The following is a 17,121-nucleotide window of genomic DNA, read 5'->3' as shown; positions in this document are numbered from 1 at the left end:
TGACAGAAAACATAAAAGTTAGCGTGAGACTACAGTCCAGACTAAATATTACTACTGTATATTGTTCATAAACTCTAGAGATAGGGCTCAAGAGCATCACAAAGGAAATAGACACCCATAGTTTTAGCATAAAAATGTGCGCACCAAAATGCAAAAACAACCTGGTCAACCTGGGCTATCTGAATGACATTTTTGTGCTGTTTGAAGACCCGTTCAGTAAATCAATAAATGCTATCACAGAAAACTCTAACCCTAAAACATGCGTGTATTGTGTGAATGAGTGCATGAGTGTGTGTACACTACAATTGATTGGCATGTATACAGGACACAGTGGTATAGACAATGAGACAAAATCCTCTCTCATTAATTCCATGGTTAGATGAGCTATTGCTTTTAAAGACAATGAAGGAAAGTCAACAAAGTATTAATGTATTAACTGCTAACCTTAACTACTGAAGGAAAAACTGGTTACAATGTTATCACCAAATAGTGTATATTTACTTCTTGCTAGTCTCATAGAATCACCCCTTCACGGGACATACAGCGTATATATGAACGGAATATATGAACGTTTTCGGTCAGTCCTACATTTCCCATCAGCCTCATTTCCGGAATCGTCATTTTACCTCGCCAGACTTACAGCCGAATCAGCAAAACAGCATTTATAAACATTAATCATTCCGTAGTGCATTTGCGTAGTAATAGTTTTGCTTTTTCAGGTAAATTAGATAACCAAGCAGCTATTCAAGTCGAGCGAGTTACTTCCGTGCTTCATGTATCCTCACGTGTAGCTTTACTGAGCTAGGCTTTTGTGTTCTACGGTACTTAGAGTTTACTAAAAGAGTTTACGGGCAGCTGTCTATGGATAAAACACCTCTGAGAAACACCTTAGAGAATGAAACGCCAGAGTCCAGAGCTCCCAGTGCGGCCAGGGTGAGACAGTTATAATACTTCATGAAAAGCTAATTCATCTAACCTCAGAACCATAAAATGTATAACAGAAATCAAGTTAGGTTTCTTTCTTAGCTCAACGTGAAACTGCAAAAAAAAGAAAAAAAGAAAAGGAAATCTCATATACAAAGATAAAAAGACAGTGTTAATGAACCCCATAAACTGATGTACTATGAATATTATAAATACAACTAAACATATTATTTATCAGGACTGCAGTTTAAAATTGTAAGGTGTCAATATGCGGATTGTATATGTATTTATATTTTGTATATCATATTTTGTAGATATTTTATATTTTCAGAGGAGGCAAAAGAGCAGTTGCTGTATTAAAGCTCTGTTAAGGAATTACTGTCAGGAATAACTGACTGTCAGTATCCAAGTTTATATAGTTGTGTAGACTTTTTTTACTCTGTGTACTAGAAAATATGGCTTAATATTTTGCTACAAGTCAACGCTCAATAATTTGAGCTGTTTGCTTTTCCAAAATTTTAATAATAATAATAATATTTAAAAGATTAATGCAGTGATTGTAAAAAAGGTTTTTTATTTGCAAATTTTGACAAATTATTCTTATTCAGAGTTGAGGTTAAGGGCCTTGCTAAAGGGCCCAACAGTGACAACATGGTCATGCTGTGTTTTGAATCTGCAACTTTCTGATCAGTAGTCCAACACCTTAACCACTGAGTTACCCCTACCGCTGTTTTAAAACAATAGATTTAGTTATGTTTTGTTACCTTTTTTAAAATATTTTTTTTTTCTTATCATTTGTATACACCATTTATGTAACACTTATCATTGTGTTTTCAATACTCTGAAAAGTGTATTAATTTTTCATGTAAAATGGCACAATAAATAAATAAAGCAGTTTAAATTACTTTATGCTTTTAAAATTGCATTGTGGTAAGAAAAAGGTCAAATCATAAATCGCGAATTGTTTGCCAAGCCCTAATAGCAATTTGTTGTTCATACATAACATTTTACCATCATATCTTAAAAACCCTATTGAAAACCTTCCGTATTCTGTTAAAATAACAGCTGTAGTTTTATAAATTCCCTTTAAAAATTAAACTTCACTTTAAGTGTCTGTGGTAAATTTTATAATCCAGTGTTTGTTGTTTTTTTCTCCCAGCCAATGAGTTCTGCACTGAAGGACAGATTAAAAAGAGCTCGACGTTCTTTTACTTCCCCACTCAGTGTGGTTAAAAGACTTAAAATTGATGAGGACAAGTTTCCACAGGCTTCAAACAACGAGACGGCCCTGGGTGATGAGTCTGTAATTGATGTCAACAGGAATGAGACTGGAAGAGAAGACTGTGTGAAGAGCTTCGGGTCAAATTGTGCTCAGACCTCTCAATGTGAATTACTTCAGCTTAGAGAGAAATTAAAGAAAGATGTTAAGGAAAAATCTGAAACTTTACGAAGGCTTAAGATGGTCAAAATGTACAGAACGAAGGTAAAGATGCTAAATAATAGGCTAGTACAGTAAATACTGGTTGATATGATTTTTATAAATTAAAAAATATATATTTTTCTCACTTTATTAGAATGACCTGACGCAGCTGCAAGAGCTGACAGATAAGTGGAGGCAGTGTGCTCAAGCAGTGCTGTATGAACTACAAACAGATTTACCTACAGATGGCCAGAAAACCAGCCTTTCCCAGCTCGTTGACTACTTTGGACTGGAGGACAGTATACTTCACTTCAACAGGACGGAAGAGGAATTCACTGACAGCTGATGTCAGTAACTACCTGTTTATATGTTACCCATGCTCAGCCTTAAGGTGTTTGAATCTGCCTCTTAAAGGTTAACAACCTTAATTACCACTGAAAACACAGAAAATCAGTGAATGAAGATGAATTTTGTTTAAATGAAATACCTCTGTATTTGTGTTAGATTTATTCTACTGTTTTGCACTTTGCCATTTCAATCTGTGCTCTCGCTTAACTTGGATGTATTTTTGTGCCTGTTCCATATTTAGTTAAAATGTAATTGTAAATAAAGATAAATAGCCTTCTTTATTTAAAGTCCCATGGTTATGGTCTACACATCTTCCTATTATCTACATATTCCTATGCAAAGTTTCATTTTTCAATGGAAGCAAAACATTACTGACTAAATATTTTTTTAGCTGGTGGAAGTTTCTCAGTGCATCAGAAACACTGACATAGGTGTATGACTGGTGCTGAGGAACACACTATTTCCATTCCATCTTTCTCTACTCCATCCTAAGGGTAAAACATAAAAGGTAAAAGTGACTGGCCTCATTTTTATTAAACAATTCTACACTCACTCTAACATTAAAATAATAGTTGTGTAAAAATTCAAGTACATCCATCCATGTTCTATAGCGCTTAGTAAGTTTGGGGGGGGGGGGTTCATGGGGGGCTGTGTGGGCTGGAGACCATACCAGGACACAAACTGGGGTACACTATTGCAGGGCACATACACTACAGGCAATTTGGCAAGGCCATTTAACGTAATCTGCTTGTCTTTGGACTGTGGGAGGAAACTGGTGAACCTAGACGAAACCCACCAAGTACAGGGAAAACATTCAAACTCCACTTACAAAGATCCGAGATCGAAATCAAACCCTTAACCCTGGAGGTGTAAGGACACAGTGCCACCCAAACCAAGTACCTCTTAATAAACTGCAACCCAAATGTTTCAATGGCCACTGAAATGTTTTACTTACTTTAAAGAACCACTCACTATAATCACTTGACACAACAGCTCTGTAGAAATCTCCTGTATTATGTAATCATAAACTCTGAACATATTATTTTTTTTTATTTAATACCAGTTCCAATACAAAAAAATCTTAAGTTTTAGCAATCAAATGTAAACGACTGATATGTTAAAAAACAAATCTTTATATCTGATAACTTTTGATCGAATTTGAATATTTGCATTACACTTGTACACTTTTAAGCGATGCTGGTGTTTGTGTTTTTGTTTTTTTCACTCCATACCACTAGATGGCAGTAGTGCTACACTGTGGCTTGCAAACGTCTTGAATATCAAGAAAAAGACGTCGAGGACGAGGAGGGTTTGTGCTTTTTTTTATCTTCCTTTTATTACAAATACTGTACTTGGCGAATCTTTAGCGGCTGTATTAAATGAATAATTAAATTGAATTGTCTGTGTGTACATGGATATACATAAACATATATAAGAGAATATCTTGTCTGTTCTTTTTTATGTTATGAACTGCACAACGCAAACATTCTGAAATATAATTTGTGCTTTTTATCTAGCTTGGTAGAAGTCTGCAGTTCCAAAGCTTACTTATGTCTGATCTTACGTTACGGATTTTGAGATTCGACATAATAAAGAGACTGCTGAATATTTCCTCTAATTGTAATTTCTCTTTCATAATGTTTGTATGATGTGCTACTGTTTGTTATAAGCATGACCAAAGTAGTTGTAACGTTATGTCAAGCAGACTGAGAAATGATCTGCTGTTTTTATAATGTTGCATAAAATTAAATGTTTTAGGTTTTTTCTTAATGACACATTATCACTTCTTGACGATTGCAGCTCCTGGATGGAGTAAACATGGTGGTTAACCTCTGCCTGCCGCACTTTAAAACCACCGCTCAGTGCAATAAGGTAGGGAAAAGCTCATCACATTGACATTAACAGTTGCTTAAATTGCATTAGACATTCTAACTGTTGAAAATGCAGTCCAGTATGTGCTTAAAAATTGGACATGGTGTAATGTTGACTTAAATCTTTTTATTCTTATTATGCTGTGGAGTAAGGTGATGTTTTTTCTTTGATGATCATAGTCTTTTTATTATTTATTATTGTCTTCTCTATTTTCAGGTATGTGCAGATGGCTGCGACGTTTCCAATCTTTTGTCTGGGGACCCAGCAGTTTTGCGACGAGGTTGCAGGCTGGAGTACTTCCTACGTCCTCCCCTACATGTGACACTGTACTTTCAGGTGAAGGTTGAGATATATCGTGTGGATGTTAAACTTTTGCCGTGTGGTAGTGCTTCTAGGAGGCTTGAGATTTTTACCTGCTCTGAGGTAAAACCTTCTAAAACCTCAGAAAGCGATCATGATAGAGGAGAGTTTAAGCTTGTGGGACGTTGTGACCTGGGGGAGGATGTTCTCACATGTTTTAAGCATCCAAATTTTAAACTCAGAGCTCCTTTTCCTGAGTGCCCACCTGACCCTCCAGCCCATGCAAAGCAACAGGAGCTCTGGGGATCTCAGTCACTTAGTGCAGTGGCCCAACTTCGTATAGCTATCCCCTATGGTGGAGGTTCTTCAGCGCTAGGAATCAAGTCCTTGGCAGTGTGGGGTGTTCCTGCTCGGTGCTGTTCTCTTTCAGAGCTGGAACAATTCCAAAAGGCCCATTTTGACAGCTTGCAACCAAAGCTTTCTAGTTTTACGATTCTTTCACCAGTTTCTACCTCAGCCAAATCTCCTAGGCCAGTCAATAATTCCTCAGAAACAACTATACCTGAGGAGTTTCTGGACCCTCTGACTCAGGAGCTTATGGTTCTGCCCATGATATTGCCCAGCGGAATGGTTGTGGACAATAGTACCTTGGAGGAGTATGTAAAACAGGAAGCTACTTGGGGACGGATGCCAAACGACCCCTTCACTGGTGTTCCTTTTACAACGGACTCAAAACCACTTCCTAACCCTCTCCTGAAGAGTCGAATTGACAGCCTCCTGCTACAGACTGGCCACACAGGACTTAGAAGCAAGAACACTATACTAAACAAACCCCGACCATCCAGGCTCCTCTGTGCATCAGCACTTCCAACTGCACAAAGTACACAAACTGAGACACAGCCCAAACAGGTTCATTTAGTGAGTGAAATAAATCATAGTGAACCAACTATGAGCCATTCGAGATGTTTCGGGGAAAGGCAACGGCTTGTACTGGAGTCTTCTGCTGGAACCTGCAGTATAAAAAGGGAGACCTTAGGACTGTTAAATAAAAGGAAATATGAGTCAGAGTTTTCTTCAACTAGTGAAGTATTGGCCAAATCTTTGTCTCCCTTAACCAAAATGCCAAGAACAGAAGCAAGTGTCACCCTCCCCGCAGGTTAGGAATACACCATTAGAATTCCTCCATTAAACTATAATGTATACTATCTTCTTTATCCCAAATATTTGCTTCTTAATTTCTTTCAGAAACAAATTCTCATGAAGAGCGTCTGTCTCAGAGTTTAGACCAAGCATTAAGTTCTGCTCTGCATGGATTACCAACATATACCTCACAAAGCAGCCTGGGGCCAGACACCACAGCAGGTAGCCGTCAGAGATACAACATAGGAGCACAATGAAAATAGTTTTGGAAATTATGAAGTTTCTTTCTTGTGAAAAATTTATTTAAAGTTTTCTGTAACTGACATTGTTTCTTCTCCAGGTCAGAGCAGATGTGCGTCATGCTCTTGTTCCTTGACTATTTATTCACCTAGGCCTGGGGCTTACTCTCTTCCCTGTGGGCACCTGCTGTGCCGCCAGTGTCTGCAGCATGAACACACTTTGAGATCACAGAGACTTCCAATTACATGCCCTACATGCCAAGCACGTGCTTCACCCAGCAAAATCATAAGGGTCCACCACTGAACATCAATAACTGCTAATTATAAAATTCTTATCTATTATGTCTGTCAGATATGGTCTCACATGTAATATAATAACAAGAGAACTGAATCATATGATTTTTTTTTTCATGGTCTGTAATAAAATTTTCAGCAAAATCAATGTATGTGGGTTTTTTCATGATTGTTGTTCATAAAGTTATTGTTGGAATTGTTATTGCTTTGAAAATAGTGATATATAGATAATACACTGACTGGCCAAAAAAACTGAAAACCATTTGAATTTAACTAAGTAAAAGGTTTGACTGGATAATTAATGCAGTGATTAATATATTTAAGTATATTATTGTTATTGTTGTGAGGCTAATCAGAGGAATATTAATAAAAGACAAAGAAAATTAACATTGCTTAAGGTTGTTTAAACAATGCCAGGGTGCATGCATCCTGTAATAAGAGATGAAGGTGCAATGAATATTCATGATTAATTTGCCAATTAGATCAATGATCAACAATTAGATCAACATGAGATCAATTTCTGGAATCATCTAGGTTGTTTAAAGAGATTGTTAGCTTAATGTATGTTAATGCACTGGAATTCTGCCATGGTTGCTAAATGCTGAATTATACAACAATTAGTCCTGACTGAGTGATGAAAGGCATTCCACAAGTGGTGATAATACTTGGTAACAGCACTGGGACATTTTACTATACTGTATGTGTTACGTCTAAGGTGTTTTACAATCATTAATTACACTGCCAGTCAGTAACATGGGTGACGGTCTGTACGGTCCACCATACAGCTACCTGGCACAACCAGCATTCACTAGTCCCAGACACATTTTCAGCAAGATAACACATCTGATAATGCTACTTTAAACAATATTTTGTCTACATGATAAAAAAATTATTACAAATAAGTAAAAAAATATTAATGCCTCTGTGTTGTTTTATTTCTTCCTAAAGCGGCTACAAAGCTAACATGGTGTATTGAACATCCATTAATTGTTCAGGTAGTTACCAACCTAGGAACGAGTTCTGTTTCGGGAGCATATTCATAGTACGATTTGTTCAACAGAGTGAGACCTATATGCCTTTAAAATGAGTATACAATGTAAAGCATACCAATCCACTTGACTAATTTTGTCCCACAATCTCTCACAATCGCACCTAAGGAATTGTAAGCGTGTTGTCTCTGCACCTTTAAATCACGAGGGGAATCCCTGACGCCATGTTGTCTTAGAGCTATTTTTCACTGTGAACTCTCTTTTGTTGAGGATTTTCCGAAATTAGGAATATTCTCCATCAGGACAGCTTTACAGGACAGTGGTCCTGGACTGATCGATGGTAAACACATCCATTGTTTATTTTGAATACTGTAGTACTGGTTATAGGTAAAAAAAAACAATTTTCATCTCTGTTAGTTAACTGTTGACTGTCGCTCCCTAACCGTTGGTCACCAGCTCCTAAAGTCACAGTAAGCTAGTTCCGCTAGGCACTGAAGCATATGTGTTGGCAGATCAAAATATCTGATTATATCAACAAATAAATCATAATCTTTTGATAATGAATAGTGTTTGTGGAACTTGCATAAAAGCAATACTGTATCACAATCGAGATTGTGCTGAATATCAGCATGGCTGTGATGCAGTCGTAGGCACTAGGGGGCAGCCTCTGTTGCGTTATTCATCACAATAGCACTGCTTTCACTTAAATGAGTGATGGTTTTTACATGACCTCTGATGGTAGTATTTTACTTGCCAATAGACATGTATGTTAACCATAAATGTGTGGAGTTGTGAAAATGTTTGTTTTATAAAAATACAATTATAAAAAAAAGGCTTATATTTCCTCTGTATAAACTGATTTCTATACCAGGTATGTAAATGTATTTGCCTGCAGAGGTTAAAACATACCTAATTGTAAAAACCTACATAGATTTGTTGTTTATAATTAAATCCTTATTTTAAAATAAATACAAAATAAAAATATATCCAGAGCCTTATAGGCTAAGAACCATAGCCTATAAACTAAACTTCCATATTTATTTTCCACCAGATGTCCTTCTTTTTGCTTCTGGCATCTGCATGTCAATGAACTATTTGACAGTATTATTCCAAATTGTTACTTTAGTCTGCTTTGGAAGCAGAATGTTTGTTATTTTCTTCCTATTTTCTTCCAACTCTATGTCATGCATATGAATAAAATCTGTCAGATTTGAACATTTGACCTTTGCCTCCCCACCCCCCAAATGTTCCCGTAATGTTAATAGCTGGTTTGCCATGTTAGTCTTCATTCAATTTATTGCTGTTTAGCTTTCCTCAGTCACAATGATACAAGAGTTTTATTTGCCTTAAGTCAAAAAAGACACAGAAATGAATACTGAAGGTGTGCTTATTATTTCATTTTAAGATGAATTCATAAGTACAGCTGAATCATTCCTCCAAATCTAATGCTTTTTGTGTCTCCAGTATAACATTTCTGATGATCGATGTTTAATGTTTTAATCAACACTCTTCTAAAGAACCACATCTATTCCAGAAGTCTTATTAAAACAACTAACATTTTATTATTTTAACCTTCATTACATTATTTTTGTTAAAAGCCATTCATATGCCCAAAACTGAACAATTAATACTATGGAATAAGTTACCCAAAGTTTAGGTAATAAAACTTCATCATAAAAACAGGTTTAGGTCCTAAGCGTGTGATTTTCTATTTATGATCAATTGCACCAAATACTAGAAATGATCCAACACTGATCTTACTTGCGTGACAAAAATCTAAGCATGTTTGTTTGTGATAATGTTTATAAATATATTGTATTGGTGCACGCTCTCTCATGCAGTAACCAATATTTGAATCAATGAGCTAATGATATGCCCAACACAATACAGTGATAAACATTGCCAGAGACCGTGGGTGTGAATACATTTAGTGTTCTGACGTGTGGTTATCATGAGTGTTCAGAATAATAGCGTGCAGTATAAAAGAGTTGATCCTGAACACAGCTTGGTGTGAAACTCGCACAGAAAGTCATCAGGTGGTCATGCGGGGCTCTTCACTAGCGGTGCACGTGCTGTGCCTGCTGTCACTCTCCTGTGCATGCTACATCCAGAACTGCCCGCGTGGGGGGAAGCGTGCCTCTGCCGATCCTACTCTCAGACAGGCAAGTAGCCCTGAACGCGCACTCCACGCATCCCATGCATGTCCAAATGTCTTTTAGGAAACCATTTTTGCAATCTCATTAATTTTGAACATACTTGAAACATGTCCAGTATTGCCTAGTTAACCTTTTGCTTGCTTGATAGCATATTTGCCAGACATTCGACTAAATGCCCCACTAATCAGAAACTTCAAATGACCAAACATCACTGCACCAACTCTTGAACTGGTATCTTTAATCATATGACATGACTGCCCTAAAAACTGCATTAAGCCAGTTGTCTAAGGATTAGGATGGTAGGGTGAAGAGACTAAGTTAGAAGTAGTACTGTCTACTTTATCTCTCTCTCACACACTCACTTGGATGGAATGCAAATTATGCAGCTGTGTACTGAATAATAGTCAGTAGGTGGCAATATTACCGCTTCAAATGCTACACACAACTCTAATTACATGATGTTGTGCAACCACATGCAGAAATGTAGTAAAGAAAAATATATATATATAAAAGTAGTTGAACTAAGTAAAAATCATCCACTAATATAACTACTCGCTACTACACTACTCACTGTCTAAATAGAGAGTAAATAGTGTATATAGTGGAATGTTGATGAAAGCAGATTCTACAATACGTAGCTAACCAAAAACAATTTATGTTACAAATGAAATGCTTTTATTTTAACCCATAATCCCTATAATTATAGAGGAGACATAATTAGTGAGGCATCAATATTAATACTCTTCCAAACCAGAACTGAAACTCTAAAATCCTGAAAACTAAATAAAATTTCTATTATTGTGGCCTATACTGCTGAAGAAGCAGAGTAGATTTGTAAACTAGTACATCATTGAAATCCTAACAACGACATATCTTGTGACTGAGATGTATTTAAATGACTTTAAGTCTGTTAATTAGCAGATCTCTATTCCAGAAGGACTATTTGAACACATACTCTGTCTTTAGGCATAAGACCTTTTCTCTTCTATAGTGTATGGCATGTGGTCCTGGGGACAGGGGCCGCTGCTTTGGTCCCAGTATTTGCTGCGCGCCAGGTTCGGGCTGTTCTTTGGGCTCTCCTGAAGCACTGAGCTGCATTGAGGAGAACTATATTCCCACTCCATGTGAGAATGGAGGGAGACCGTGTGGATCTGATCAAGGACGCTGCGCTGCTCCAGGGGTCTGCTGTAACACAGGTCAGGCTCTATGTATTTCTAACAGCCGTTTAAACACTCAATTACACCTAGTCAATTTAGCACACACGGCATCATCAGTAGCTCCAACTTGTGTTCTTGACTGCCTCAAATTTATGAAGGTGTGCATATTTATTAATTCATTATCTTGCATGAGATTTTAACTGTACCATTGCTGTCCTGAATCCAAGACAGATGTAAGAACAGGCTTGTTTTTAATTTAAACAAAAAAAAACTGGCTAAATAGCCAAGTCAAGACAAGAATCACAACTATAAGATTATAGCAAAACAACAGGAGGTGCCACCAACTCCCGAGTCATTCTCATACGTATGAGCGTATGTATCCGTTAGAGAACTGGTATGAATTCAAGACAGAGTCAGCTTGCTACAAGAGTAGGCTTGTTTTATTTAAACCCACATGGTAGCAAAACAAACTAAGTCAGAACAAGAATCACAAACCACGGACTGGAAGCTAAAAAGGAATGGTGTTGTGTGTAAACTGGCAACAGTAACAACAGTCTAAGAAAACAACGGCCTGGCAAAGACACAGGTGCAAAAACTCATAGAGGATATAAATGGAGGGAGGGATTAACATGCGACAAGCTGCAACATAGAGACACCAGTAATTACTGAATGTGCAAAAATACCAATAGGATACATAAGTAATCATGTTTTACGAAATCCAAGATGCAGTAACAGTAACAAAATAGGTGAAAAGTGCAATAACAGCATTCATTTATTCATTCGTTCATCCATTCACTCACGTATTTCATTCAAACTAATGAAACAATGAATAAATTCACCGGAAGGAGATGCTGTGAAGCCTAATGGCAGCTGGTAAGGAATGATTCCCAATAGCATTTCATTGATCATTGGAAAGAACTCCACTGAGAGAATGAACAGATCGTGTGTAGGACTGCAGTATTTATACTTCACTGTCCTGGATTATAGGCTTTTGAACATGCTGAAAGTCCAGCATCATCTCCCTTGTCTTTCTAACATTGAGCTGAAGATTTGTTTTTTCCTGCACAAGACAAAGTCCCCCATCAGTCCTCTGTATCCTTTAGTGCTCAGTTGGATACTGTAATTACAGTAAGATGCATCTGTGGGTTGCGGTGAGGTAGTAAAGTGATCACGGTGTTTCTCAAACATACAGCAAACGGCTAGGTATTTTTTGTAGTGTTATTTTTTTTAATGTTTTTCAAACAACAAAAGCCTCCTGGTAACAGTTAATTATTTGTGACTTAGATATATAACATGTCACAGCCTGTTGAATTCAGTTTGTGCAATATTTGTATTTCCCAACAAATATATCATCATCAATAGGTCACATAAATTTTCTTGCCAAGTGACTGCTCCTGTTTTTTTCAAGGGCAAACTGATTTTATATATAATTAAAGTAATTAAATATTGCCTTTATAAAGTGTTATGACATGTCTGGTCATTCTGGTTATCTTCTGCCATCTATATTTTTTTTTCAGAGAGTTGTGTTCTGGATTCTGGCTGTTCAGAAGATAACCATCATGTAGAAAGAAGCACCGTACTGAGCAGATTTTCAACAGGAGAGATGCTTTTGCATCTCCTCAGCCTGGCTACCGTGAAGCAGAGAGATGTCCAACAGTTCAGAGACGCTTGATTATATGTGTTAAAATAATAAAATTTAACATAAAGCCATCTCCTATGTATTGCAGTGTGTATTATTTAACCATGTATTGTGATGAACTGCACAGATCATCATATGTTTAAGTGTGTAAATATGTAGTTAATAAATATTTTCTGTATCAGGCTATTATGTGTGTTTACTTCTGTATTTTTCTAAATTGTTTTTTTTCTAGTACACTCCTTTCTCCTACATATAAATGGTTCTTGGAACAGTTTCCAATTCGTTGAAATTGTATTTGTTCGAGAAACAAGATTAACGGCTGTCATTAATGAATCACTGTCATGCCAGACTGCTTCCCAGGATGTAACAAATCTGTGTCAATGATAACACAAAGCTTAGTTTTTTATTGATGTGTCTGATACTTTATCTCAATTATAGTTTCTTTCTGACAGATTTAAGACATAATAAAAAGACAAGTCCTTTCACCATTATTTAAACAAACAGAAATTTTTACACAGATACAGTTCAATGAAAATGAAAAGGACTGTGTCTTGTATTTAATCCGAATATTTTACCTATTCCCAAAAATGTTTTTTATATGTCGTCATGCAACTATTGTTGCTGCATGTTTTAACTGATTTCTTATTCAGTCTTGGTGTTTAACTTTTACTTTTGTAGTAAATAAAGTCCACATTTATTTAACTGGTGTTATATATTTGTTTAGTTGCTTATTTGTCCAGAACTGTTCAGTTATTCTGTATACTGTAGGTCTGAATATTAAGATCCTTATTACTTTTCCAGTCATTACGATAAACAGCATTGTATATCAGCTGATGTTCATGCCATTGTAATTCTATTGGAGAATTGTTTCAAAGAAATTTTATTTCATAAATTTTTTTTTTTATTGATTTAGTTATTGAATGTAAATTTGATCATAAAGATAAGCTCTAAATGCAAAACACACTGACTTCTGACATATAAACAAAACTTGTTTATGTTTTTCGAAGAAATCGATTGAACTTTATAGATATTTGAAAGGACCATTTTTTATTTTATGTAAAGTTTTCAAAACCTTGCTCTAACCCCTTCTTTACACTGACTATTTTTGATTTAATGTTTAATAACTTTCCAATGCAATCTTTATGCATGCGTGTCCTTAGTCAGTTCAGATGCCTGGATGACTCAAATGAAAATAGGCGTTACTAGTAGGTGAATGCAAATCACAAGAATTTTACTCTTTCATGAAGAGTGAAAGTGCGCACCACTCTAACCATGGAGCTCCGTACTGTAGCCATGTTGCTTTTCCTCTTGTGTGCCATCATCATCACCAAGACTGAGGGTAAGGGATCTTCTTAAAAAAAAATCTTTGTATAGGTAAAAAGTCTTGATCAGTGTTATTTTATTAACTAAAATAACTTTTTTCCAAAAGGAAATTGCAAATAAGACACAATACAAACCAATAAAACAAATATTGTAAACAAACATAGAAAATTAAACAGAACTAAACAGATCAAAGATAGTGCCTTTACAAGAAAGTGCCAAAGAATGTGATATTATTATTATTATTATTATTATTATTATTATTATTACTGATTGTTGTTGTTGTTTTTACAATTTATGCTACTTATGTCCCTTTATATGTACAGTACATCCAGTATTTAGTGCATGTTGCTTTTTTTTTTGATAAACAACTGTCTTGACATGCCTCGCTCAAAGGTATATCATGTGTGGACAATAACAAGGAATTTCGGGGTCCAACTGATTTATGGTATAATTATGATTTTTTTGCACATGCAGCATGGTTACTTTGGGTTGCCACTAAAAGTTTTCCCCATAAAATGTATCTGCATTTTGTTTTTAATTGTATTATTGTTATTAATTTAAAATGACCAAAGAGATAAACTTCCGCCCTTCAAAGGTTACTGCGTTATGCTAATTACTGGCTTCAACAATAACAAGTCATCTTTAGTTAATGGTATATTGTATTGAAATAAGAACAACCTTATATTGTTTTTTAGCAGGTCGCATCCCAAACTGCTGTTTAAAGACTTCTAACAAGGTTAAATTGGAGACAATAAAGATCTCGAAGAAATATTACATTCAATCAGATGCTGGACCATGTGAAATTAAAGCCCTAGTGTAAGCAGACAAGCTTGTATAATTTAGAAAGAAATTATAACTTTTTTCAAAAATTTGAGACATTTCTTTTTGTATTTTTGCAGCATGATTTTATTTAATTAAATTTCTTTTATTTTCAGCTTGGAAGTGAAAAATAGAAAATACTGCCTTCATCCTCAGACAGAAAGCAAGGTGAAGAAGTTGATGAAGAAGAAGTTAAGGCATGCCAACAAACAGAAAAAGCAGTGATGATGTTTTTCCACTGCAGGGAAATGCTTACAGATAATAAAAAAGGTATACAATAATACAACAATAAAATACTGCACAATGTTTTAAAATCTGCATTGCTAATATGATTTAACATTTGATTTTCTGAACATTGTCCTTTTTTTGCTTCAGTGCATATTAGTGAGATGCTACATTCCTCTGGCTAACAGTCATTATAGTAGCAGTAAAAGAGACAAGTAAAAAGTAAAAGTCAGACAAAACGTAAATGGAATGTGTGTAGGATTTCGTGTGAAATGTTCTTCTCACTGCTAAAGGCAATTGTATTATAGTCAGATATTGTAGATGGGCTTGTGGGCTGAAAGCAAATAAAGACATAAAATATTATTAATCATGTTCAAATCTATCTTTCTAAAGAATCAGTACATTAAAAAGAATAACAGCAAAATGGAGAGGCTTTTTTACTTTATATCATCATTTATATCATCTTGTTAGCATGTTGGATAAAGAGTAGTGCTTCATAATAAAGTGCAAATAGCATTATTCATTTAATTACAAATATATATGTAATATGCATATTATATATGCAGCACAATTTCATACACTTCTCAATGTTAAAGAGGGTTAGGGTCACCATTTTTTTAAGTCAGGTACTGACTTTTTTTAATCAGAAATAAAATTTAATCAAACTCTTGAGAGTTAAAATTCTGAGATTAAAGTCCTAATTCTTAAATTCTGAGTTTTAAATCAGAACTTTGATGTAAAAAAAAAAAGGCAGAACACACACACACACACACACACACACACACACACACACACACACACACACACACACACACACATACACACAGGTATTTGTGGTATTTGCCTCCACCTAGTGGCATCTTGCAACATTTAAGTCTTACTTGAGTCTGAATGGACTTGGAGAGTATAGACATACAGTACTGTACTGCAGTTCCAAATATTTTGTCCTAATGGCATACTTTATGCTATAACCAGCCAGTGATGTTCCTAAGCTGCTGTTGAGTCTAAGCAGCCTTAATTTGCAGAAATTTACCATTTCGAGACCATGTGAGACACAGCCTATATTATTTAACTCCAAAAGTAGTACAGACAAAACTCACCCCAAATTTCCATTATAACTTATCACACAAAACAGAGAGAAACTTTTTTTAAACAGCAAGGCCTCAAAAATGCAAGGTTCCTCAAAGACCCATTTAGCAAATACAGTACATAACAGTATTAAATAAGTGTAGGACAGTAAATACACAGGACAATAAATACAAAAAGCATGGACTGTATATTATAAAGTATAATGTACCTAATATGATGTCAATATTGGCAGCAAAACCAGTTTGGTAAATAAAAATACCGTTACAGGTAAGTGTTGGAAGGCAGAAAGGTGTTGAGTAATCTGACTGATCTTTGTTTTGTTTTTTCATGGTGGTCATAGTGGCATAGATGCTTTTGCACTTTCTGCCAGGATGGCAGGAGGGTAAAGAATTCATAGGATAGTCAAGAACGGATGCTGAGGTGGTTGTTGTAAAAGACATCCATGCTGGGTAGACACCCCAATGACCTTTTCAACTGGTCTCATAATCTGCTGTCTTGCTGTCAGATACTGTGCTGTACCTCATATACCATATATTAAACAACACATCACGCTGCTAGAGTACACAATATAGGCAGTGATGTAAAATTACATTACTTTATATACAAAATAAGGAAAAATTACAATAAACATCTAACATTGTATGGACATTAAAGTATAATATGTGTGCAATATTTTAATTAATGTACAACCTAGACTGTCCAAGTAGTCTTACTTAGTCTCACTTACTAAGTGATAGCTTTCACTAAGTGTGAAGTAGGGTTACAGGTGGAAATAGAATGGGTGGCAGTTGTTGAATAATCTGTAGAGGTTGTCCTAAAGTTGGGATCCATAGTCTTGTACAGTATCTCTGTCTTCTTTGTATATATTACTCAAAGCAATATTTTTTAATGCGCATGCGCGAGCGTGCAGCAGCTTGGTGCGGTTGCTCTCGGAATTTTCGTGTGTTTTTACTTTTATTATACTTTCTTGAATCTTGAATCTTGAATGTATAAGCACTTGACACTTGAGTAAAAGCTTCTGGTTTGTAGTCTTTGAAATAAGAAACCTGGGATATCTTCAGGATGTGGTCAGTTGTGGTTCTGAACAGGACCATGGCAAAAGGGTGTGGAGGAGGTTAAAATGTTCATAGCAATGTTCATTAATCTGCCAAATAGTTTGTTCACATAAAATCTGTGGCGTGGTGTAT

At 35.7% G+C, this 17,121-nt stretch overlaps 4 protein-coding genes across 7 annotated transcripts; all 4 read left to right on the top strand.

Moving 5' to 3' along the window:
• The first annotated feature begins 631 nt into the window (after positions 1 to 631).
• Positions 632 to 2,973, top strand: sfr1 (SWI5-dependent homologous recombination repair protein 1). Its single transcript, XM_053503194.1, has 3 exons — positions 632 to 933; positions 2,084 to 2,407; positions 2,499 to 2,973. Exons 1-3 carry the CDS (start codon positions 862 to 864, stop codon positions 2,688 to 2,690), a joined length of 588 nt encoding a protein of 195 aa, XP_053359169.1. The 5' UTR covers positions 632 to 861; the 3' UTR covers positions 2,691 to 2,973.
• Positions 2,974 to 3,385: 412 nt separating this feature from the next.
• On the top strand, positions 3,386 to 6,679 carry ubox5 (U-box domain containing 5). 3 transcript variants are annotated; one of them, XM_053503192.1, is made up of 5 exons: positions 3,386 to 4,001; positions 4,493 to 4,564; positions 4,781 to 6,020; positions 6,110 to 6,226; positions 6,345 to 6,679. In XM_053503192.1, exons 2-5 carry the CDS (start codon positions 4,511 to 4,513, stop codon positions 6,545 to 6,547), a joined length of 1,614 nt encoding a protein of 537 aa, XP_053359167.1. In that variant the 5' UTR covers positions 3,386 to 4,001; positions 4,493 to 4,510; the 3' UTR covers positions 6,548 to 6,679. The 3 variants fall into 3 exon arrangements, with proteins under 3 accessions (XP_053359167.1, XP_053359168.1, XP_053359166.1); XM_053503193.1 differs by lacking the exon at positions 3,386 to 4,001 and adding an exon at positions 4,008 to 4,312; XM_053503191.1 differs by lacking the exon at positions 3,386 to 4,001 and having other exon boundaries at positions 4,321 to 4,564.
• Positions 6,680 to 9,568: 2,889 nt separating this feature from the next.
• Positions 9,569 to 12,511, top strand: avp (arginine vasopressin). The gene is made up of 3 exons (XM_053503818.1): positions 9,569 to 9,688; positions 10,674 to 10,878; positions 12,357 to 12,511. Exons 1-3 carry the CDS (start codon positions 9,569 to 9,571, stop codon positions 12,509 to 12,511), a joined length of 480 nt encoding a protein of 159 aa, XP_053359793.1.
• A 1,221-nt stretch (positions 12,512 to 13,732) lies between these two features.
• Positions 13,733 to 15,212, top strand: ccl27a (chemokine (C-C motif) ligand 27a). Of its 2 annotated transcripts, none has more exons than XM_053504887.1 (3): positions 13,733 to 13,817; positions 14,500 to 14,617; positions 14,737 to 15,212. In XM_053504887.1, exons 1-3 carry the CDS (start codon positions 13,751 to 13,753, stop codon positions 14,843 to 14,845), a joined length of 294 nt encoding a protein of 97 aa, XP_053360862.1. In that variant the 5' UTR covers positions 13,733 to 13,750; the 3' UTR covers positions 14,846 to 15,212. The 2 variants fall into 2 exon arrangements, with proteins under 2 accessions (XP_053360862.1, XP_053360861.1); XM_053504886.1 differs by having other exon boundaries at positions 14,497 to 14,617.
• The last annotated feature ends 1,909 nt before the right edge of the window (positions 15,213 to 17,121 follow it).

The sequence above is a fragment of the Clarias gariepinus genome, chromosome 9 (genome assembly GCF_024256425.1).
Source record: "Clarias gariepinus isolate MV-2021 ecotype Netherlands chromosome 9, CGAR_prim_01v2, whole genome shotgun sequence".
Lineage (NCBI taxonomy): Eukaryota > Metazoa > Chordata > Actinopteri > Siluriformes > Clariidae > Clarias > Clarias gariepinus.
This window is presented reverse-complemented; position numbering and strand designations above follow the sequence as displayed.